We start from the raw sequence: 23,782 nt of genomic DNA on the forward strand, positions 1-23,782 counted from the left end.
GAATTCCCATTAACTGCAGAACTGTGCAGCCAAGTGGTGATGAATATGCAATGCAAAGCTGCATTGAAAATTCACAGGGCAGATCAGAGAAGAAAAATTTCTTTTTAGTGTTGGATACCAGTCTCAAATTCTCGCTTACATACAGTCCAGCTACTCTGATTATTTCCTTGCAGTTACACAGATGTTTAACTCTCCCTCCAAGAAAAGCAGAATAAAGGTTTGTGAAATAGTGGAATGTGTTCCCACTGCAATAAAGAGCAGCTCTGCTAAGAGAAACAGCAACTCATTTCTCTGCATGGAGTTCATGTTCTGCCAATTATCTGACAGTTTGGTAGCTACTTAGCATCTTGTAGTGACATGAACATCTCAGGTCCCTCGTCCTCCCTGCCACCAGGCATTAAGCAATGACTTTCATACAAATGAAAGTCATTGCTTAATGCTGTCACAAAAGTAAACAGCTTTAGTTATGGGCTCAGCTCCAAACTGGCTGAGACCGTGGTGCCTGGGAATGAAGAGCACGGCTCATTGAAAAAAGGATTCCTCGCTCATATCATCTTGGCTGATATGGCTTCAGCAGACCAATAGTCTTCTGGAACTGCCCCAGAGAGGCACGAGAACAACTCCAGTATCAATCATACTCTTCTGTTCACAAATGATCTCATATTCCTGTGCTAAATCCCAAACTGCAAAATATCCTGTCTTAATTTTAACAAGGTTTTACTCAAAGCAATCTTACATTCTTGGCAGCAAAACATGAGAGCAAAAGCAGTACTGCACTAGGACAAGAACATATATTTGAAAGGGTAAACAGGGAGTGCAAAGGTTCAGAAAGGGCAGAGAAAAGAGAACAAGAGTTTATGGCTGGGCTCTACTCAGTGTTGTAGCCACAATGTTGTCCTTCTGCTCAGCCAGTTCCCCTTAATCTGTGACTGGGATCTCGAGGATTTAACAAATGAGGGCCTCTGAAGAGCTCCCCAGGACACATACCAGCTCCCATCCCCAAGCAAATATCCTTCTCAAGTATATTTTTCTCCAAAGCAGAACAGATACAGAGAAATCCTACATCGTGCAAATAAATGCTGGCTGGCTCAGTGTCTTTAACCATGAATCTTTATATTGTGCTCTGTGCTCTGTATTGTATCATTTTTCTACCTTGGAAGAGCAGGAAATAAGATCTTCTGAGTAAGATGTATGCAGAGAGTTGGGTTTTTTACATTTGCATGATTGGTAGTCTCAGGATGTCTCGTTTCACTTTGTAACAGAACTGTTTGGTATGACATATGCACAATCCACCTTTCTTGGTTTATATTCATATGGACTTATTACTCCGGAGAGCTTTAATCACAGTAGTGACACATTATAAGGCTACCTGCATTATAACAATAAAATGTTTTTGAGGAAAGATGTTTTGAAGCCACAGCAAGACAACTTCAGACATGCAAGTTCAATTTCTCACTCTGACTTCTGGAAGTGAAGCACCTGCCCTCTTCTGCCTGCTCAGGGCTGCACCTATGTAATGGAGAACTAAAAGGCATGAGGAGTTTTTTAAACAGTGTATTAGAGATAAAATTGAATTCTGACTTAGTCTAAACTACCTAGGAATTCAAGTCAAATTTGGAAAAAGTTTCAAATAAAAATAAAAATGATGACATTGTTTGTAAACATGCCCTTTCAAAATAAAATTAAATGTTTCCTTTCGGGAATGCTAAAGCAATGGATCTAAGACGTCTTCTGAGCAGCATTTTTTAACTCTATTTTGGAAGGTCATTCTTCTGCTAAAAGAATTTAAACAAAAAATACCTACAAACAGCTCTATTGCTGGTTAAGCAAAATGTTTCAAAATCATTCTCACCAACTGAGAAAAGAAAAATTGGAGAGCTTCTCTTTCATCTTGATGCAAATTTTCTGTAAGTCCAATTTCCAAGCCAGATACTGAACGGAGACCAAAACCCCCAAGTCATTTGCCCAGTTCTACATGAAATTTTTCCTTCCTATTAGGAGAGAGAGTCCTTCTGGGTTCACACTTTGTATTACTCTTTATGAATACACACACAGGTTCTTGTGTGAACTGCAGAGCACAGCAGGGCTCTGTGCACCAGGGTATTATTAATTTCTGTGCACCAGGGTGTTATTAATGGCTTCATTGCTTTCCTCCCATCATCCAAGGTGTTGGCATCCCTATCGCTCCCCGGACAGTGAAAGGACAAACATGCCCTACCTTGAACAGCAGCTGTCCTAGATCAGGCTCGTGTTGTGCATGCAAAGCAGAAATTGGGTTGTTTGGTATTCACCTTTCTTTATGAGCAGGGCCCAAATCAACGCCTGCTGTGTCACATTCATGATACAAATTATACCTTATTAGAGTCAGCTAAGGCTTTATTCAAATATATTTATAGAAAATATCCATATGCAGTGTTACCAGAGATTTTTATGCAAATTACTATGATAGTTGAAACCTTATTAGAGTATGCCATTTGCATGCTGTGGAGTGAGTTTTTAACATGGTCCTGGCCTGATTTGTAACTACAGCAGATATGGTCTAGCAATTCTATATCAGGATTACCTTCCCCAGAAGGGCAGGCTGCCCTGGAAGAAAATGAGGAAGGAATAAAAATAGTCTGCATTACTGGATCCAAAGCAATGAATCCAGATCCTTTCTGCATTGTCTTTTATTTAAACAAATCTAAAACAGAAGTTCAATAATAGGGAAAAAATTAAATCTGGATGTCTGCTTTAATTCTGTAGGAAACAGCTTAAAAGCTTTCATTGAATTCACTAGCTAGTAAATTAGTGCAAATGTTTATGTCAGTTAAAAACTCAGGGAAGGAAATTGAGGAATTGGAAGGGACTCTTCAGCAAGTGATGGATTTCTCTTGAAAATTTAAATCCTAAGGGCCATGAATTTGATATGAAGATTCCTTGTTCCTTAAATTCAGTCAACGAGAATTTTGATAAAAGAGCTTTTGACTGTTTCCACTAAATATCTTTTTCCAAAGAAAAAGGTGTGATGCAGTATCATGAATCAAGTCATTCATGTATGTCTTCTCCTTCAGGCTTGCTTTGACCTGAAGCTCTGCTCTACATCCATCTTTATAAATGCAAATTCTTAGTTCCCTAAATTTTTTCAAGGCCACTGTGTAATTGGCTCTGTAAATTTAGAATCTTGCCTAATGCTGGAGCAGATGAAAGCAAGAAAATCTCCAAAGAGGAATGCAAACACGTATAATCCTTCAAAGGGAAGCCTTATGCTACTCTGAAACAGTATTTTTCTGGAACTGCTTATTATGCCTCTCACTTACTGTGTTCTCTCCCATTTAACAACAGGAGGAAACAATCCAGCGGGCACGGGAGGAAGATGAGAAGAGAAAAGAAATAACTAATCACTTCCAGGGCACACTGAGTGAAATCCAGGCTCAGATTGAGCAGCAGAGTGAGAGGAACATGAAGCTCTGCCAGGAGAACACGGAGCTGGCAGAGAAGCTGAAGAGCATCATTGACCAGTATGAGCTGCGGGAAGAGGTGAGCAGTGCCCTGGCTGCTGGCTGGGACGGGCAGCACACCCGGCAGTCCCAGGGCAAGCAGGAGGCACTGCCAGCAGCCTGGCCATCCTTCGGCTGTCTCACAGGGTAGCCCCCACCATGCTTTGCCCCCTGAGCAGCACCGTGCCTGCAGCAAGCCCTCTGCTCTCTGCAGTATGGAACTGTGATGGACAGCCACAGCAGCCTTGCCGCGGTGGGGAGAGGGGCTGAGGCACCCAAGCTGTGCCAGCTGACTGCTGAGCTGGCCCAACCCCATCATAGCTCCCCCAAATCCCTGGGGACCTCCCCCAGCATCCCTTTCCTCCTTCCCACAAAGTTCCCTCTGGGTACATCCCATCTCCCTTTCCTTTAGGCAGCCTGTTCTGCAGGTGACAACAAATATATTTTGTTCCCTCCAGAAGCAGGTTGCTGAGAAGGGCTCTGATGTAAACTATTTGACCCTTTCCCAAAAGCAGAAAATTAGGATGACAGACAAAGTAGACCCTTTGAGTTTAAATAGATTCTTTTTTTTTTTTTAATTTTGACACCAGAAAAAATCCTCCAGTAAAATCCCAAACTACCTTTTTTTTTATTATATGGCAAACATCAACAAATATCACAATGGGTCTTTTTATAGTTTCTAAATACATTTACTGTGAGCCTCAGTGCAATCAGACAATATTATCATACTGAATAAAACATAAGTTATCTATCTTTACAATCTGGAATGACTGATACAATACCTGCTTTTCCAAATCTGTTGAATCATGTATGAATTCCTATACTGAATTAAGGAAATGTACATTCCTTTCTTGTGGTGTCTATGAGAAGAAAATGTAAACCAGAGGGACACACACAGAATAATTGCTCCTATGCATTTTATCTAAGTGAATTAAGAGTGAAGAAGGCTATCAGCAACATTTATCTCCTGAAAGTCACCATGGAGGCAGACATTTTACAGGCTAGAGGAGGCCTCTGGTTTGTTTGGTCTTAGCTCCAGATCCCCACTCATGCCCTGTCACCCAGGCCCTCCATTACGCAGATTTGTCCAGACCAAAGGGGATGTGCAGGGCTTGTACTTACACAGAGGATGCCATGGCCTGTGCATGTGGTCCCAAGTAGGTGCAATGTGTCTACACCATCTTCCACACTGTGGCTTAGATCCATTAGCCATTTAACAGCTAAAAAAGTGTGTCCCTAGCATATTTATTATTGATGAGCAATTATTTGATCTTCAGTCATACTAGATTGTACTGATGACCGCATATATAGATCTTAGAACTGGCAAAGATACTAAGGCTTTTTTTTCCCTTCCAATAAATCAAAATTGATAATGTACACCAGCTTCCCTTCCCATGCTAATTCATTTTTATTGTTAACATTTTATTGTTTTCAGAACTGTAACTTTTTAGTAATTGCAATAGGAATGTCTTCTTGTTTTGCAATGATTTTGTCTTTTAAATGTTCCAGTAAATAGCTGTACATGTTCAAGCATGAACATCTATGTAGATAATTAAACCTGCACATTCAGCAGATTTTTTTTTTTTCCAGCACCTTGACAAAATATTTAAGCACAGAGAACTTCAACAGAAACTGGTGGATGCCAAGTTGGAACAGTCTCAGGAAATGATGAAGGAAGCCGAAGAGCGACACCAGAAAGAGAAGGAATATGTATGTACCTATCCTAATTTGTCTGTCTCTTATCTAGCTTTAGGCCAAAACAAGCCCTGCCTGCTATTTCACTAATATATTCAGGTCCAATCTGGTGTACAGTAGCAGAGAAGTTTTTTTGCCTACCGTCAGTGTTCAGTGCAAAGGAACAGCCTCTGAAAGACTGCTTTCATTGGCATTTACAGATTTAGAGGCATGGTGCAGAGCAGTGGGTTAGAGCCCAGACTGTTTCAGCTAACTCACTGTTACTGTGCAGTGGGTGCATCGTGATGTTGGGTCAGGTGATGCCATTGATTTTCAGTTGTCTCTGGTACTTGGTACTCCATCTCCCCACACAATGAATGCACACATCTAAGCCATCAGAGAGGAGCCCAAGAATGTGGGATTGAAGTGAAATGGCTGAAGGCTGCTATAACCCCAGTTTCCAGGCTCCTCAGGCATCCTGCCATGGATCCACTTCTGCCATGGAGGAATCCACAGGAGCCACTTGCTCTTACAAAGCCTCCACTTCACTGTTTCCCTCCCTGTACTGGTTTTCCAGTGCCTCTTTCAGGCAGGCAGGGTCTGGATCCATTTATCAGCTTTGTCTGCTCTTCCTCCCTTTCTGGAAGCGGGGACATCTCTAGCAGGGGGACAGGGAAAAGCAGGAGGGGTGTCTTCTGCAGGCACAGCTGGGATGGAAGGAGGACACTCCTCCATCTGTAGTCTCACACATTTTGTGACTCAATCAGACTAAAATAATTTTCTCAGACTGCCTGGTATTTTCACAGCTACAAAGGATCGGAGTTCAATGCAGGCACGTAGTCCCTCTTCTCCGTGGAGGCAGCAGCTCTCAGAGGGAGTGACAGGCTCTCATCAGCTGGAAGAAAGCTTTAGTTTTTACCAGTCCTCCAGCTAACTTGGGAGCAGCATGAGAGGTTTCTATCAAGAGAGGACATTTATCCCTTCCCCATATCTGGAAACAGATATATTAGCACAAGCATGGCTCTAACGGGTATCTTGAAATACTCAAAATAGATGAAAACATGGGGCTCTAAGTCTTGTAGTCTTACCAAAAGCAGCCCATAAGAGCATTTATCCTCTTTCTCTGCACTTATCTTGCAGCTGGAACACCCACTCCTGCTCTGTTTTACTCCCTGCTAAAGAGTGAGGGTGAAAACGAGCTGGGGCTTCTCTGTGCAAATCTGCACATCACTGCATGACAATTTGTAGTCCAGCTGACTTAATTCTCCTTCACTCTGGAACCTACATAAAGCCAAACCTCAAAATTTCATTAATGACCATTGATTCTTGGCAGATTTAAACTCCAGAAATCTCCAGATGTCAAAGAAATCACTTACAATGGCAAAGCAAATATGAGCTTACTTTACTAATGTCACTGGGAGTTCTGCTAATGAGTACCAGATTTCAAATACTGAGGGGAGAAAAAAAACTCAGAACAAAAGATATAAAAGACCAGGCATTGTCTCTGTGGAAAACGGGCATATACAGCCTTGTGTCAATAACCTTTCATGCTGCACCTCTCAGAACATGAATTTTGGGGCTGCTTGTCATCTCTGACTGTCCCTGTTTTAGCCAAAACATCTTTGTATGTATTATCCAGAAGTGGTATGCACAGATTTGGTATTTTCATTTCTTTTAAAGCACTGAAAGTCATCACTGTCTATAATTGGGAGCCCAAGATTTTCTTTTGGGCTTTGCTGTGTGTAAGAAATAACAGGTTTGAAAACAAGCCAAAAACCTTTACGCAGTGGGTGTATAATGGTACGCACAGTGTACAAGGAATACTTTTCCCATTGTCCAAATGAATGCTTAAAAATCCTGTCCTTGAGGTAGGCTGGTGATGTATGGCTAACATCACCTCCAAGCAAGGTAGATTTAGCTGCAGAAATTAAGGCCAAAAGCCATGCAATGAGTCAAGGCATAATTAGGCATGTCACGATTCGTCACAGGTAGCCCAGCACCCAGAGAGCTGGCCTACACTTGGCTCCCACCTCCATTCTATTGATGTGCTCTTAGTCCCACCCACCCAGCTATTGTGCTAGTGTCTGTGGGAGTAATGTATATACATGTATGTATGAAATCAAGGTGCTTTTGATGGAGTTCTCTCACTTAGCTATAACTCTCACCAGCTCAGTAATGTGCAAAGTTAGAACAGCTTTCAGAACCTTTCTCGCCATAGAATTTTCTCATCCCTGTGCATGACCTTTGCTGCAGAATTTTGCAAGTGTTTTTAAATGAAAATTATTGTATGCTTTCATTTATTTGATTACTCTTTGAAGGCTCACTTTGATGCCTTCCCATGCACTTCTTTGCATAGGGGAATCCTTGCCCCTATGCAAAACCTCTTTACCTCAGAAAATGAGAGACGATCTGGCTTGCAGAGCATGTACGCCTCAAAAGAAGGTCATCTCATTGCTTGCACAGTTCACTCTACATATGCAGCAAATAATGCAATTCCCTATTGAAGCAGCAGTGGTTCCTAATGTGTGGTTTCCACAAAGGGACAGCTTGACCTAAGGATGCAATTTGATCATCATCCCACAACTGGTCAGCACTACATAATTGGAATTTACAGAGCCTGACGGCAAAAAGGGAAGCTTAATTTTCACTAAGCTAGCCCCTGTGACTGTCTGGGCCTCCAGCAGCTACCATAGCTCTAATAATAGAGTGTAGCATCACCACCCCTCACTAAAGTGCTGCTCTGTAAACACCACATGCAATATTTATTCGTTTCTTGATACTTCAGCCTCCTTGTTACCACTTCATAGTCTATTAATAAATGTATCAGTTCTGATTCATTTTCTCCCAGCTTGGTGTTTGCAAATGACCTCAGGCTGCATAAGAACGTGTGCTAATTTGAGCAAGCCTCTCTGTGGCTTGCTTCCATTACAGAAGAGTTTATTAATGCTTGGATTTTGCTGACTGCAGAAGTTATGTGGGTCAATAAGAGAGAGGGATTTCATTAAGAGGCAAAAACAGCAACTTTTCTTTGCCTTCTCTGTCCATCTGTTGTGCTGTGGCCAAAGACATGGTGGAGGAGGTGGGACCTTTTTGTTATTCCAGTCACACTGGGTATGGAGGTAACCCTAGCTGAGATTAAAGCAATTCAGATATAAGTCCAGTCCTTAGAAGTAATGACTGGCCTAGGAACTGGGTAGCTCTGAAGGCTTTCAAAGCACTTTCATTAAATCATTCAAACCCTGTAAATTCTAAAAGATACTCTAAAAAAAGTAGGTATCAAAGAAAGGTGAAATTTAAAAATCAGATTTCATCCAGATTTTTTAAAAATTAGTTGGGGTTTTTTTGAGAAAATAAATGCAAAAACTGATGCTCATTTAACCTATGCTAACTCTTTTTACTGGCCATGGCATATCCTATTTGAAATTTTAATCAACAAGACCTGAATTAAAAAACTTGACTTATCTCCATGAAATCAAACATCAAATTAAATTCTCAAAATAAATATTAAGAAGCAGGTATAAAATTAGTACAACACATCATTTCTTCATAATTGAGCTGTAAATCATTCTTGTCTAGGAAATTTTAGATGGTAAAAATTCAGTGGGTGCAAATCAAAGGGCCGAATTGATGGAAGAAATATTTTTCTAGAGCCAATATACATATGTTGATATATACAGCAAATCTAATTCAGACAGGCTCTATGCCACAAATAGCTGGAGACCGTCAGCATTTTAAGGTTCATCCTCAGCTCTTTTACCAGGTGGTATTTGCATGGTTTACATGTGTTATTTCCAATAAAATGGTTAGAATAAACGTTTTTACTGGGGATCAAATATATTTTCTGCATGTGCTTCTACTTGCCTTTCACTTCCAGTATAAGATCCACTGACGTACGCAGTCCTTTTAATTATCAATATATTTTCAGAGCCCAGCTGTGCTATTTTAAATACAATTTACAGTACAATTAGAGTTCAATTTAATCCAACAGAGCAAAATCCTGTGGTAAAATAACTTCTTTGTGTCTCATTTCTCAAGCTATCATTAGCATTCTTTTTCTAAAATATATTTGGCCTGACTAATAAAACACTTTATAAATGTTTGGTAGACAACAGGGACATTTCTTTAACACCCTGGTAAATGTTTCCTGCTTTTAGATTAAACCAATTGCTAAAATATTGCTGTGTACTTTGGAAGTGCTGACTCAGAACTGTAGCCAGGAAAGGTCTCTGCAAACCTCATTCCTACAGCTCCTTCTTGACCAAACCATTCCTACATCCTTGACCAATCCTCCACCTGTTTTATCTGCAGCCTGCTCTTCAGAATGTGATTTTGCCAAACACCTTGGAGTAGGGAAGCACACCTAACCAGGAGAAATCAGGAAAGAAACTGCAGTCAAGCTCCTCCTGGACTGCCAACTTAACCTGAGACATTTATCACCCTGAGCTGGAATTCTCCACTTGCCAGTGCAAACAGAGCCCAAAGATAACAGACAGCAGTAAATGTATGACATTTGCTATTCACTGGGTTCCTGAAAACTCCCAGATTTTTTGATGCAGGTCTGACTGTGACCATCCCCACATGCTAACTCATGGTTGTTAATGTGAAAGGAAGTTTGCCATTCACTACAGAGCAGGAATTTGGCTGGAGCTGTGCTGAAATGAATGTGCCAGAAGGTATCATAACCATTTTCTAGAAGTCTGGTGAAGATGAGGTTAAATACCACACTTTTTATAGCCCTCTGTACTGCACACTTAATTCCAAGTAGGTTTTGAACTCCTATTCAAATATGCCTATGGAATGCAAATAGCCTGTCCCATGTCTCAGGATAAAACTAAATAGTCTGCCTTACTGCTCTAACTATATTCACCTGAAAGTTAGACCACTCCTTATCACAGTAACATGAGTAGCTGAAAGATGAGGATTTCCAACTGGTAATCTGGGGACCTAACAATTTTTTCTCTGTTGCCCAAAACACAGCTCCTGAACCAAGCTGCAGAATGGAAGCTCCAGGCCAAAATGTTAAAGGAGCAAGAGACTGTCCTACAGGCACAGGTGACGTAGCAGAGGTGATTGCATGGTGTGCCTTTGTTTGCCAGTTTTTAACCCATGAGGCACATCCCAGGTAAAGTACCCAAACTACTTTCTGTGTATTCCTTCTAGCCTCATTCTACATCCCATAGACTATTGCAAAGGAGGCAGGTTATTTTCAAGCCAACTGTAAGGTAATGCCCATACTGCAAATCATACTCTGACATGTGGGTTGTTTAGTTTAAAGAGAAAAGAAAAGGCCCTTTTTGCAAATTTTTGGTATTTAAAAGAGGTTTATAAAGATGGAGAGAGATTTTTTGCCAGGGTATGTGGTAGGACAAAGGGTAACAGGTTTAAAGGGAAAGAGGAGAGACTTCTTTTATGTATAAGGAAGAAATGCTTTGCTGTGAGGATGGTGAGACACTGGAAAAGGTTGCCCAGAGAAGCTGTAGATGCCCTGTGTCTGGTAGTGTTCAAAACTGGGTGGAGGGGGTTTGAAGCAACCTTGCACTGGAAAGTGCCCCTGCCTAAGGCAGAAGGATTGGACCACTTGATCTTTAAAGGTCCCTTCTGACCCTAATAATTCTAAAGTGCTGATTTATGAGTATCTACAGTGCTCAACCACAGAACAACACGTGTGCCTTGATTATTCACCATAACTACCCTTCAGGCAGGTTTCTTATACAGCAAAGCACTGCAGTACATACATATCAGGAAACAAGTGTACCAAACTGGAGCTGCTGTGCACAGATGCTTTTCTGAACTGGGCTGTAAAGGCAGCATTTTCATTAACTTTAACAGGAATTCTGTCTACTAAGGGCTTATAGAGAGGGGTCTCTAGGATTTCAGTGCTTAACTGTAATTTGAAACCTTCAATAAAATAAAATTACTTGCCAAAATCACGCCAGGAGTTAAACTGGAGTGAAAGGCAGTAAAACCAAGACATAGGCAGAATATACTATACTTTGGGAGCAATACAATAATCACCTTGAATAGCTGAGTGAGACCTTGAATCAATGAGTGAGAACAACAGATGACATCAAAAAGAGAGAGTATCAGTTGTTCCAGATTTTTCCTTGCAGATGGTCTAACTGATGACTGTTGAGCCATCAAGAAATTTCAGTGTTAAACTGATAACCTGGAAACATGCTAAGAGGGGTTTAGTTTTTTGTGTGTTTTTTCAGAGGCTGAGATAAGCCAGTGGCACACTGAGGAACATCATATAAACTGCTGCTGACAATGGTTTGACAGGTTCTGCAATGAAACCTCCAAGGCCTCCAACTGAGTCTGTCCTGACTGCAAACCTGCTCCCAGTTTTCTCAGAGTGGTTTTAATTAAACTTTTATGTTCAACCAGAAGAAAAAAAAAATGCAGGCAGACCTCCATAGCCAGCTTAATGAAGCTGGAGTTATTGATAAAAAACTAGAACATTTGAAACAGAAAGGTGTTTTTAGAAAACACAGTCAAGTCTGTAAAAGTATTGAGAATACGTGTGCTCCTCACAGACTTGTGCAGACAAAAATTAGGTAATTTGCTTCCTGAAATGAAATACGCTGTTAAGTGTGTTGCTCAAGTGTGAGAGCTCTGTCACTTACATACCAGTCTTCATTTGGAATTACTGAGAATAATAACATTATTTAAATTATTTTAAAAATTTTTATTATTTCCAGTATGGTAGCACCAAAGGACTTCCTCATGGACCAGATGCTGTAATGCAAGGTGTTGTGCAGAACAGAAAGAGCATAAAGAGCTCTTTGATACAAACAACACAAAGCAATAAATTGATATTATGTCCCATCCCTGGAAGTGTTCCAGGACAGGTTGGATGGGACTTTGAGTAACCTGGTCTAGTGGAAGGTGTCCCTGCCAGTCTTTGGGGTCCCTTCTAACACACTATGATTCTATGATTAACAGAGGAACAGCTGCATGGAAATTTATGAGATGATGTTGGGTCAGTGAAATAGGGAGAAGCCATAATAATATAACCTTCACAGTGAGATATCACTCTGTTTCAGAGAAGGTGATGAACATCCACTTCTTCCTTGAGCTGGAAGGAACTGGGGACATCATATTCATGCCAGCCAGTGTGTGGATGGCACAATGTGCCAGAGACAGCCAAATCCGGCACTCCAAATGATGACAGGGATTTGGCAACAGCTGAGGAGGCACACCCAAACTGTGGTGCTGCTTCCCAGGATGCTGCATGCTCTCCCCAGGCACGATGCTTAGGCAGACTATTTTAGCTTCACGCATTGAAACCAAATAAAAAGATAGAAGCCAGACAAGACCTTTAATGTTTGGTAGCCAGCACAGGGCAACCACTAAACCATGACAACCAAGAAGAGCATAACAAGGCCAGAGGAGTGTCCCCATTGTAGCACTCTCTCAGCATGGCAGTGCTGAGGAGCCCTCACTTCCCAAGGCCTTGCACTCATAGCAGTGCTGTCTCTGCTCTCTTTTCTCACACAGTCCTGCTGGATACAGCAAGGCAGTTCTTATCTCCCTGATCCTGGAGCACAAGTACATGCTCCCAGTGAGTGACATCTCCTACAGCCTGTTCCCAGCCACTGTGAAAACATTCATTTATTATTCAGTTTAAATTGCAGAAGCTATTCTTAGTGCTGTGGTGCTCCTTAGGGACTCAGCTGAGGTCAGAGCTTGCCCTGTTCAAATGTGAAATGTTTTTGACCTAATTAAACAATACGCAAAAATTGGAAGGGAAAGCAGAGACAGAATTGAGGTGAGAATTGAGGTGAGAATTTCTTAAAACAGATCTGGGCTAGGAGCCTCAGTTCTCTGACTCCCATCTCTGCTCCATCACCTGGCTTTGGGAAGGCATTTCTTCTTAGAGCTGTGACATCTCTTCCAAATGCCAATGTTCCACTGCTACACCTGGTAGCAGTGTCCCACCTAGGCTGTGGAACTTGGGCTGCTAAAACAAATCCCTCTGAGTTTTTACTTGTGCCTAGGTCACAGCTCTGACTACAGCCTTGTATAAATACAAACATGCAAGCTTCGTGTCAGCTAGCTCTGATACTGGCACCACGGAGTGCTCTGTATGGGTTTAACCTCCCGTGTCTTCACCCAGCTCTGTGCCCTCCTCTCAGCCTCCAAGGCCCTTACAGCCCAGGGAATGCCTGGCTGGAACCCTGCATTCGTGGCTGTGGCAAGAGGCACTGTAACAACTAGCTTGAACAAGCATGATACATAATATAACTGTACCTGATTTTAAAATCTGAATGAAACCCACCCCACTATTAGCAACATTTTCTGAATCTTCTTTTCCTCAGTAACCTCACAGTAGTATCAGGGGTGAGTTAGCTGGCACTACACTAAAGAAAAGCTCCTAGGTCATCCTTTATCCAGCTCCCTGCTGGTGTGAAGAGACACGGTAACCAGCTTCCACCCAGTATTCCACCCCTGGAATACTGCAGGCTGCTCTTGACCCTCCCAGTGCTCTGCAGCCACCCTGCCTCAGCCAGCACATGTGACACCATCACTTTTCCTAACAGCTGCCAGGCTGGACAGATGAAATGTCTGATAACTGAAACACTGCTGGGAATGTTCTGGCACCAGAAGGAACGGAACAAGCTGGAGCTGGTCTTCTTTTCCAAAGAGAAAAAAACCAACAAACAAACAAATAAAGAAACAGAAAAAGCCAACCAAACAAAACAACAACAATAAAAAAAAAAAACCATGCAGGAAAAGCTGAAAACAAGAAAATCTTACAGAAAATCTAACCTCCGATCTTTAGAACATTTGTTGGCCCAAAACCATCTGATGATTTTAGATACAAAAAAAAATTGTAATAATGACAAAATACAGCCACTGATAAACTTTCATATGGCTGCCAGGTATAAACTGATAGCAAGATATGGAGCCCTGGTGGTCTGAAATCTGGCACATTGCATCACAACTTTATTCTGCTCTGTTTCTCAGAGTGAAGTGAAACTGGCAAAAGAGGCTGGCTGGGGATGGCTTGCTCTGTCTTTGTTGGCCTTGCCTACATCTGCAGTCCAAAACAGAGCTGACAAGGTGCCCTCTCAGCTTGCTCAAGCTGTGGTGCAGGGACGCCTCCTGAAGGAATCCAGATGTGAAAGTGAAGGGTGGGCTTTGTTTACATGCCAGGTAACATAGAAAGTGAGCAGTGGCACTCCTCTTCAACGGGGGTATCCAGTGAAGCACATCAAGCACTGCCTGTGCAACCCCTGGCCACAGCCTGAGCCACCAGGTGGAAAGATGGAAGAAGGGAAACCATGACTGCAGGTGGTGTGGGGGATGCCTCTCCCCCAGCTCACTTGGACATCAAAAGCATCCTAGCCAGGGCAGCACCAAGGTCCCAGCCTGGCTGGAAGAGCACTCTGAGAAATCCACGAGGCAGGTGAACAGCCAGGCAGCCACACAGTATTGGCCTCCTCTGTCAGGGCTGAAACCCCCAGGTTAAAGCTGGGGTTTGGTAACATCTGCATGGTGAAGCAAGGCTTAGAGCTCAGGCACAGCTCTGCTCAGGCTGGCTCTCACCTGGAGTTAATCACACTGAATGGTCCTGCACAGCATCAGGACCAGTTCACGTTAGTTAGTCCTTGCCCATGGAGATGGGAAAGGGATCAAAGCAAGGGAAATGTGGCTCTTTCTATTCTTACTCAGTTTATCTTTCTGCAATGGAGAAATCATAATAGTTTGCAACCATAAAAAGTTGCAAAGACTTTCTGTTCCCTGATGTTTGTGCTTTCGTGGTCTCCACACAGAAACTAATTTCCATGTCCAAACACAATACTTATTTTATTATCTTCTACCAAAGTAGAAGTTCACCATCCTGGATGTTCTGAAATTAGTGAGGGTTTTTCTTTTCTCTCTCTCTGTTAATACAGATCACTCTCTACTCTGAAAGATTTGAAGAATTTCAGAAAACATTGGCCAAAAGCAATGAAGTGTTTGCCACATTCAAACAGGAGATGGAAAAAGTGAGTAGGAGCTCATGCCTGAACTCTGTAATTGACACTTTCCTTTTAGATTTTGATATTTCTCACTCTAATAATTCTACCTGAGATGGGACCATCTCTGCACATGTTGAAGAACAATTTCATCAACATTCAAATAAGATTTAGGACACACTCAGCCATGACTGACAGCAGGTTAGATTTCAGCTTTGCAAGCTGAACAGCAGAAAGGAGAGTAGAAAGCTTTCAATTTCAGCTAAAACTGAAAATGCCTGGAAGAATAAATATTTTATTTAAAATATAATGTGATGGTTGGGTACAGATCGCTGAGACATACCAGAGAGGGAGTCTGGAGCCACATTTATCAGACCATGTTCCCAGGAGTGCCCAGAAACTTCTGGATGACTGACACTGGTACAGAGACTTTGACATAGGCTACACATCTTTCTACTAGAGTGTGTAGGCACACCTGAAGCCCACCAACCCCTTTACACCATGTGGAAACAGTCCAAGAGACTGTTTCCTTGCAGCTGGGGTTCTTATTTCCTGTCATGAGTGGGAGTTAAAAACCAAACACATCTACATATTGTACCTGCTTTCGTAATAAACAATGCTCTGCTCTGCCACCAAGGCTCAAAATCCTCATGCCCTGAGCCAGGCAGCACCTAATAATTCTTCACAGAGAGTTCTGTCTGCAAAAAATCAACAGGAAAAATGGTGCTATTTAGCTAGTGGTGTGCTCTGGAGGTAGTATAGAGGGGTGACTAGTCCAGAGGAAATTTCCCTGGCCTTGAGGGCTCAGAAGAGCCCATCTTTAACTTCCTGGCAATCTAACACTGTAGTCTGGCAAAGAGACAAACAGATTCCACCAAAATCTTTGCCTTTTGTTTTTGTGGTAGTTTGTATGGAAGTTGGAAGTTGGCTAAAATCAACTGGTTCTACTGTTGGGACTACAGACTAGGGGCTGAAAGTTATATAGAAGCTATTTCAAATGAAATCCATCCCTTAACATTATTTATTACTTAGCACAGACACTACAGCCGGTAGCAGAGCTCTGAGTAGGGCCAAAGACTTGAATAAAGGGGCTGTCCTAATTTCATCTTTAGCATGAAATTTCGGTGTGATTCAGCTTTTCTTCCTGATTCTATAGATGACAAAGAAAATGAAGAAGTTAGAAAAGGATACTGCTACATGGAAATCCAGGTTTGAGAACTGTAACAGAGCATTACTGGACATGATTGAAGAGGTGAGCAGTCTTTCCCATCTCAAGATGCATCCTTTTCCCCACATAAAGCTTTAATTAGGAGATGAGATAATCCCAGAAGTCAGTGAAAAATTTCTTATTGAATCTAAGGGTCTTTCTTTCAAGCTACCTTGATAATTTGATGTCTTTAGAGAAAAAGACAATCCCAAGTGGTAGTGGTTTTAGATTGTGCAGACATTCACTACATCCATGAGAAACTGAATTATGTAACTCTGAATTTTAAGTGCTCTAAAAATGGGTGATTCTTAATGCTCTCCCATACAAGCAAATTGGCATTAGTTCACTTCATGCTACTTTCTGCATAAGAGCATCTACACAGGGAATTAATGTGTTCTAGCTAATGAACTTTAAAATCATGCCTTTCATTAACTTCCTGTGTAGTCAGACTCTAAGAGTCAAAAGCAAGTACTGTGTCTCACCATACTTTTAAATGTGCTGTCCCAGGGGCATTGCAAAGGAAGTTCATAAGCACATTGGAACTCATTCAAAGAAGATAAGAGGCTGCCTGAAGTTTCACTCCTAACATAAGCTGAACTTGGATCAGATCTTTCTGGTTAGCTTTGTAGCTCTGTGCTATTGCTATTTCTATTTTTATGGATTACTGTATCTCTTGTTTCTCACTGGGTGTAGAAAATGTTCCAATTCAGGATGCTCTTACAGAGCCCAGAAGCAAGATAAACAAAAAAAAAAAAAAAAAAAAAAAAGCAGCTTGTTTGCCTCCAAATTCACATCCACATCAACCAAAATTCTAAGCAGGCTTTTGGTTGCTTATCTGTATGGACATGCACTATGCTTTTCCATCTCTCCAGATCATCAGCAGGTATTCCTGCAAATATATTTGAATGAAATTTATCTGAATATGTATCCAGAATATTAATATACTGTAGTTACAGGGATGAATTTCCTCTTGAAGTTTTGGTCCAAAACACCATAGTTACTGAAGAGCAGTTGGTGAAAGCCAGCCACCTGGCAGCATCCTTTAAAGGCTGCTCAAATAATTTCCTAATTGCCAGTTCCACTCATGAATTGCATGCATCCAAACTGAGCCTGTACCTTTGCCTGATGTCTTTGACTACAGAAAGCCATGAGGTCCAAGGAATATGAGTGCTTCGTGTTGAAAATCCAGAGACTAGAGAACCTCTGCCGTGCTCTGCAGGAAGAGAGAAATGAATTGTACAAAAAAATAAAGCAAGCACAGTTCCCAGAAGAGGTGAATGGAAATGGCATCTTAGAAGAAGAAGAAGACGATGAAGAAGATGATACTAAAACAACTTCTTCCCCCTCTGAGCAGGCGAGCATAGAGCTGCATGAGAGTGACAAGAAGATGCTGAAGCAGCTGGCTGAAGCTTTCAGGGTGTCCCACAAGGCAGAGGACTTCCTCCCAAGCAACAGCAGCAATCCAGAGACCTGTGACACTCAAACATGTAACCCTGTCCTGGTGGCAGAACCTCCTGCTCCTCTCACTCCACATTCAGAGGCTGGGAAAAAATTTGAGCAGCCCAGCATGAGCACACCAACACCCACTGAACACACACCAGCACCCACTGAAAGTATGACAGCGCCCACTGAGAACGTGTCAAAGCCCACCAAAAGCACGCCCTCACTTCCAGACAGGGTGCCAACACCCACAGAAAGTGTGCCAATGCCTCCCCAGAGTGTGCCTGTACCCACTGGGAATGTGCCAATACCCACTGAAAGCATGCCAGCAGCCCCTGAAAATGTGCCAACCCCCTCACAAAGCACACCCATCTCCCTTGGGAATATGCCAGTACCCATTCAGGGTCCACCAAAAGCTGCAGAATGTGTGGATGACCTAGCAGAGAGATCTGTCCAGGGTCAGTCTGTGGAGCAAACAGGGGACACAGACATGGAAGCAGTGGATTGAAGACACCATGTCTCCAGGCTTGTCTTCTGCATACCAGAGCTCTGCTTTGTCCTCTAAATGGATACCTTTTTTTTTTTTTTAAGAAACAAAAGTTGATTCCTAAAACACACTCATGTATTTGTATGCAAATGCAATTCACTTCTCTTTGCTACCACTATCCAGTAATAATGGGTCTCCAAATTTTGCAGTCCTTCATCTGCTTGAAGTATAATATTTTCTTAATGACATGGAAATACAATGAATTCACAGGATCTTTTTTGCCAGGCATGATGATTCATCTCATTCAGGAAAATAATTTTAGTGTTGCACTTCCATGTTTCAAAAACCATTGCAATTCTCATGCATATATTTAAAGACTCATATTAATTCTATTTATTTTGACATTGCATAAAAGATGGCCTACTTGGACACACAGTGATTTTAATAAATGAGGTGAAAGGCATTTGTAATTACAAAGTAAAATAGTGAAACCATAAATGTGGTCAGCCATATCCAAGGAGCAGTGCAACAACCAAAGGTGAATTTTTGGGCAAGGAAATGACCACTCAGCACTGTAACCTAAACACCCACAAGCTTTCAGCCTTACCTTCCATTGGTCTTTTCTGCTCAGTGTTCTAGAACAGGTTTTGTTTTCAACAAAACTACAGGGAAAGGGAAAAGAGCTTTTCTAGATTGACATAAAATAACTGAAAACAACAGCAATTTTCAAATTGATGGCAATTCCTGAGGTAGGGGTCACAACTCTCTTTCTACATCCAACAGAAAACTGCTACATTATCCTACTATTTGGAATCACAAGGCTGACAGTGGGGATCATGCCTGTTTCCAGCTCACAAACGAGGTGAGAAGTTCAGAAGTTGGTTGCAGATCCCAGTTTCTAGGCAAGGAGCAAAAAGAAGAGTGAAAGGTACCAGGATGTATTCCAGAAGAATACAGAAGAATAGTCCTGGGATCATGGTTCTGGATGGTGCTGTCCATCCCAGTTACAGCCACATGAACCACAGCTTCCTCCTGGCACTGCTGCATGTGCTGATGCTCCCAGGAGAAGGATGAGGACTCACCTGTCACCCCATTCTGGAAGCAGAGCACAAGTCAATAAGCCAGAAGCAAAGAGGAACCAGGAAAGCAGGAATGCCTCTCACAGACACCTCCAGGGGCTGGCTACATTCCCATCCCCTTTCTTGTCTAACTGGCTCTTCCCATCTGCCTGCCAACAGCTATTGCTTAATAATGTAGCCACCTTTTCAAAACTGGTTTATGCTGGTGCCAAGAACAGAGATGAAGAAGGAAGGAGGCAAGGGAGGATATCTACCCAGACAGCTCTACTGTCTCAAGCAAGGAGAGTAAGCAAGCTTTTTGAAAGAAGGTTAAAATAATCCTGGGGGACATTCCTTGTTTCTCATCTCCTTCCTCTGAATTCCACCCAGGCTTTTCAGAGTCTTAGCTGGACAGCTTAAGAATTTGAAAAGGGCAATTAAACAAGATGTTTAGAGGTTGGAAAGGGAAATCTTACAATCAAAGAAACCCATGTTTATAGATAAATCCCAAGAAGACCCAAAGACAAAGCAACTTGTTCAAGCCAAAGTTGAAATACAGGTGAGCCAAGAGGAAAGATGTCATCTTTGACACACTGTGGGAAAGAGTGGCCACACAGTCCTTCCAGCATGTCACTCTCCAAAAATGGGGTTTAAATCTTTGCTTACTGCCAACATGGTCCTGATTAAATATGTCCATGAACTGCTTGGTTACAGAGCTGATCCTTGGGGTATACAGAGCAAAAACTGCAAAAGTGTTCGGATATGGCCCGTAGCTATCATGACTACAGTTTTCAATTGTGAATGCCTCACGTTAGATAACAAGACCTACAGGATTTATCTCATGTCTTTAATCATGTGAAAGTAGATAATTTGAGTCTTATTTATCTTAAGCTCCTTTTATAAACAGTGGAGAAGGAAAAGCATCTTTTGAGGACAAGTTATCCCATTATAAGACTGGCATCCAAGTCAGAAGGAATTACGTTCTCTCTGGAGATGATCTTTCCCTTCAGATACTAGAGCCAGCCTAAGACAACTAATTTAAATTTAATTTCTCTGTTGTTGGTATCTAAATTAGGCAACGTGAATTCCATCAAATATTCAGATTCAAAGCCCTAAGTGAATGGCCATCTCTAAAAACCAAGCCAGTTTTGTGCCTGTGAAAACATTATAACAAATCTGTATCTTAAGATAAAAAGTTATACTCACCTGATACACTTCTTTTAGTTTCCATTGACTTAAGTTGGTAGAAATATTGTTTCTGTTACAAGTTTTGTTTGTTATCAGGGTGACTTTTAAAATTAATGCAATTTGTATACTTGTTAATGTTTTGGGGGTTTTAATTCTTGATCTTGTTTGATTCTGTTGCCATTTTAGTAACCACCTGCATGAAACTGACTTCTTTAAATATGCCCTTCTTTTTCTTCAAATAGCCTTCAGTTGTTGATGTTTTCTTATACATTCATATATTTAATGCAATAATAATGAACTTGCAACTTTAGGTTGGTTCCATTTTACATAATCATTATGGTCACATCTTTAATTATGTAATTCATGTCTCATATCTTCCAACTTCAGCAGGCAGGGAGACAAGGATCCTGCAGATAAAAACTTCCTACAGAGTTATGATTTATTCTTACAGCATCATTCCTCATGAATAAATACACAGCCTTCTGGGAAAATTACTCCCACTCTATTCCACCTTCCTCATTTTTGCCCTTGAAATTCTAACACTGCAAAATTCTAACACTCACATACTTGCAGCTCCTATTACTATGAGTTTCTCTCACAGACCTGTTGCTTCTCTTCTTTTCTCAAGTACCAAGTGAATTTTACCCCAGCAGTTTCCTCCTCATTTTCAGTATGTATGCACACATACAATACTGAAAGCACAGAAGAGTGGCCTTCATAGATTTTAGTTTCAGGATTTGGCTTCATGTGTTTACAAGAGATGAGAATTGTAGGGAAAATTCTGGCTGATCCCAGGCTGCATAGAGTATTTAGAGTCAAACTATGGAGATGGTTCATGTGTAATCTCATGGCCTGTAGAGCTGTGGAAAGCTGGAGTGGAAAATCTGTAAAATATAACCAAGCATCTCTTTATCATCCACTGCATCAGACTGGAAGATTAAATCACCATCACAGATTTCTGTGTGCTAACCTAGATTGTCTCATTCTTCTTCAACATTAATTCCTGGCCTCCCTTGCTCTTTTTTTCCACTGGTACCCAATATAAAACTGACTATGCACAGTATCCTTGTGAAAAGCCTTTGGGATGGCAGTCTGCACAACAGCTCTGCTGCCCTTCCCCAGGTGCCTCTGCACTCAAGGCACAGAAACCCACACTTCTGTGGGTTTCAACACCCATTTGGAAGTAGTAAGGGACAGTGAGTTCTGTCTCCCCAGTGTTCATTGTTATCATCATTATTCTACTAATCTGGCACTCTCATCAGTCCTACTGTGTTCTGTGGTTGCCTCCTTTAGTCTTGCTTTTATTTCACACAGTTATTCCCTTACCTTCACAGGCACAGATTTGGGGTGAGAAGAGGTGGTGATGGTAGCTATTTCTTCCTTACTAAGAAGCAATAGCTTTTTTAAAATCAGCATCTGCTGACATTCATTTGGTTTCTGGAATTTTTGTTTTCTCAGGTTAGGTGGTCCAGGTGCCCTATGGCTGACGTGGGAAAGCTTCAGCCTGCACACTGCCAGCTAGTTCAGGTTCTGAAAAACAAAGTTGCAAGCTGAACACACCTCCAGGGTCACAGTCAATCCTACACAGAAATGAACCTTAAGTCCCAAGTGTCGAGTGCTGCTAGTCATCATGCTATCTCTTCCCATGTGTTTCCCACCAGTTTCCAGAGAAACAAAAATAAAATGCCATCTCTGGCAGAAGTGTGAGTTACATCTTGTCCCCCATGCCCCCATTCAAGGCATCACTCCCACTCAGATGCTGCACCCACTGCCCTCACCAGTGTGCCACTGCATGGCTGCATTTGAATTGGGTCACTCAAACAATACAGGTTAAAAATACACCACCACAATCACCAAGAAGAGCTAATTTTAACTCAGATCATTGCAGTAATCCCGCTGGGTTTTTGTTCTGATGGTATCTAGGGAAACATGACCTCAATTCTGGTCACCATAACTGCTAATTGAACTCCACCCATCCTTTGTTCATAAAGGAATCCACACATTTGGATGTTAATTCTGGGGTATAATGCTGTTCTCAGAGTTAATGGCAGCCTTTCCATTGACTATTTTAACAGACTTCACCTGGACCAAATACAGAATTTGGAAAGTTGTATTTTAAATCTCAGTCTGACCCCACATAAAAGACAGGGAAGACACGATATCCAACGCACGATCGTAATGACAGCTGCAGGTTTTGGAACTGTGTGTTACATCTTCTGCATAAAAAGAAAGCTCTCACACTTCCACACAGACACCCTGGTATCTCAAAGAGGAGAACAGGTCAAGTGCCAGCAGCAGGGTGATCACTCAAACTTCAAGGATCATGTCTCTGGTCCCAGTTGCTGTGGTAGAGGCTAATTGGCAAAATGACTCAGCAGTATGCATGTACTGAGTTTCTCTCTTCTCTTCTCTTCTCTTCTCTTCTCTTCTCTTCTCTTCTCTTCTCTTCTCTTCTCTTCTCTTCTCTTCTCTTCTCTTCTCTTCTCTCTTCCAAAATGTTATTAAATCAAAGTTTATAGACCACAGCATCCCAGAACACAAAACTCTGCTTGTGTTACACTGGAGGCTGAATGTAATGTCAAAAAAATGAAGCTTTTTCTTCACAGAAAGAAGAGAAACAGTGAAGTCCGTGACATTTTTACTAGCAGCCTCTATTTGTGGGCTGGTAATGCAGTGTTACCTCCTGAAATCCAAGGTCACATTTACATCAACTGAAGACAGTTTTAAGTTTGTGCTTCTAGACCATCACTAGACTGCCAGACCATTGCACAAACCCACACCTTTAACTGCTGCTATTCTGCACAGCTAGAAAGTCTGTTCAGAAAAGTCTTGATGACAGAAATAGCAGCTTGACACAATTGGAAAGAGATGGACCTGCCATCATGAAAGATGTCTTAGCCGCAGATCTCTGCACCTGCCTTGGTCAACCCATTTATCTCACCTGGCATTTTCTGCATCATTAAATACACCCATAACACTTTAGATGAAAATAACTGCAGTTTACAAGCATGGTTCACAACAGCATGGTATGTTCAGCTGTCTCCTCAGAAAGGTGTCATGGTTTAGCCCCAGCTGGCAATTAAATACCATGTAGCCGCCCTTTCACTACTCTCATCCCCACTGTGGGTTGGAGAGGAAAATCAGAAAAGGTAAAACCCATGGACTCATGGACTGAGATAAGAACAGTTTAACAACTGAGATAGAATAAAATACAACCATAACAATTATTATTATTAATATTATTATTATTATTATTATTATTGAGATGAAACAGGAGATAGCAAAGA

The 23,782-nt window shown here is 41.6% G+C and overlaps 1 protein-coding gene across 1 annotated transcript in view; it reads left to right on the forward strand.

The window, feature by feature from the left end:
* Positions 1-21,568, forward strand: part of TXLNB (taxilin beta) — a 35,291-nt gene extending 13,723 nt beyond the window's left edge. The window contains exons 5-10 of the mRNA XM_064413512.1: positions 3,325-3,519; positions 5,070-5,189; positions 10,131-10,205; positions 15,053-15,145; positions 16,272-16,367; positions 17,464-21,568. Of these exons, the coding sequence (XP_064269582.1) occupies positions 3,325-3,519; positions 5,070-5,189; positions 10,131-10,205; positions 15,053-15,145; positions 16,272-16,367; positions 17,464-18,270 (1,386 nt within the window). The 3' untranslated portion in view covers positions 18,271-21,568. The remainder of the gene's footprint in view (positions 1-3,324; positions 3,520-5,069; positions 5,190-10,130; positions 10,206-15,052; positions 15,146-16,271; positions 16,368-17,463) is intronic.
* Positions 21,569-23,782: the final 2,214 nt, after the last annotated feature.

Source organism: Passer domesticus, chromosome 3, assembly GCF_036417665.1.
Source record: "Passer domesticus isolate bPasDom1 chromosome 3, bPasDom1.hap1, whole genome shotgun sequence".
Classification (NCBI taxonomy): Eukaryota; Metazoa; Chordata; class Aves; order Passeriformes; family Passeridae; genus Passer; species Passer domesticus.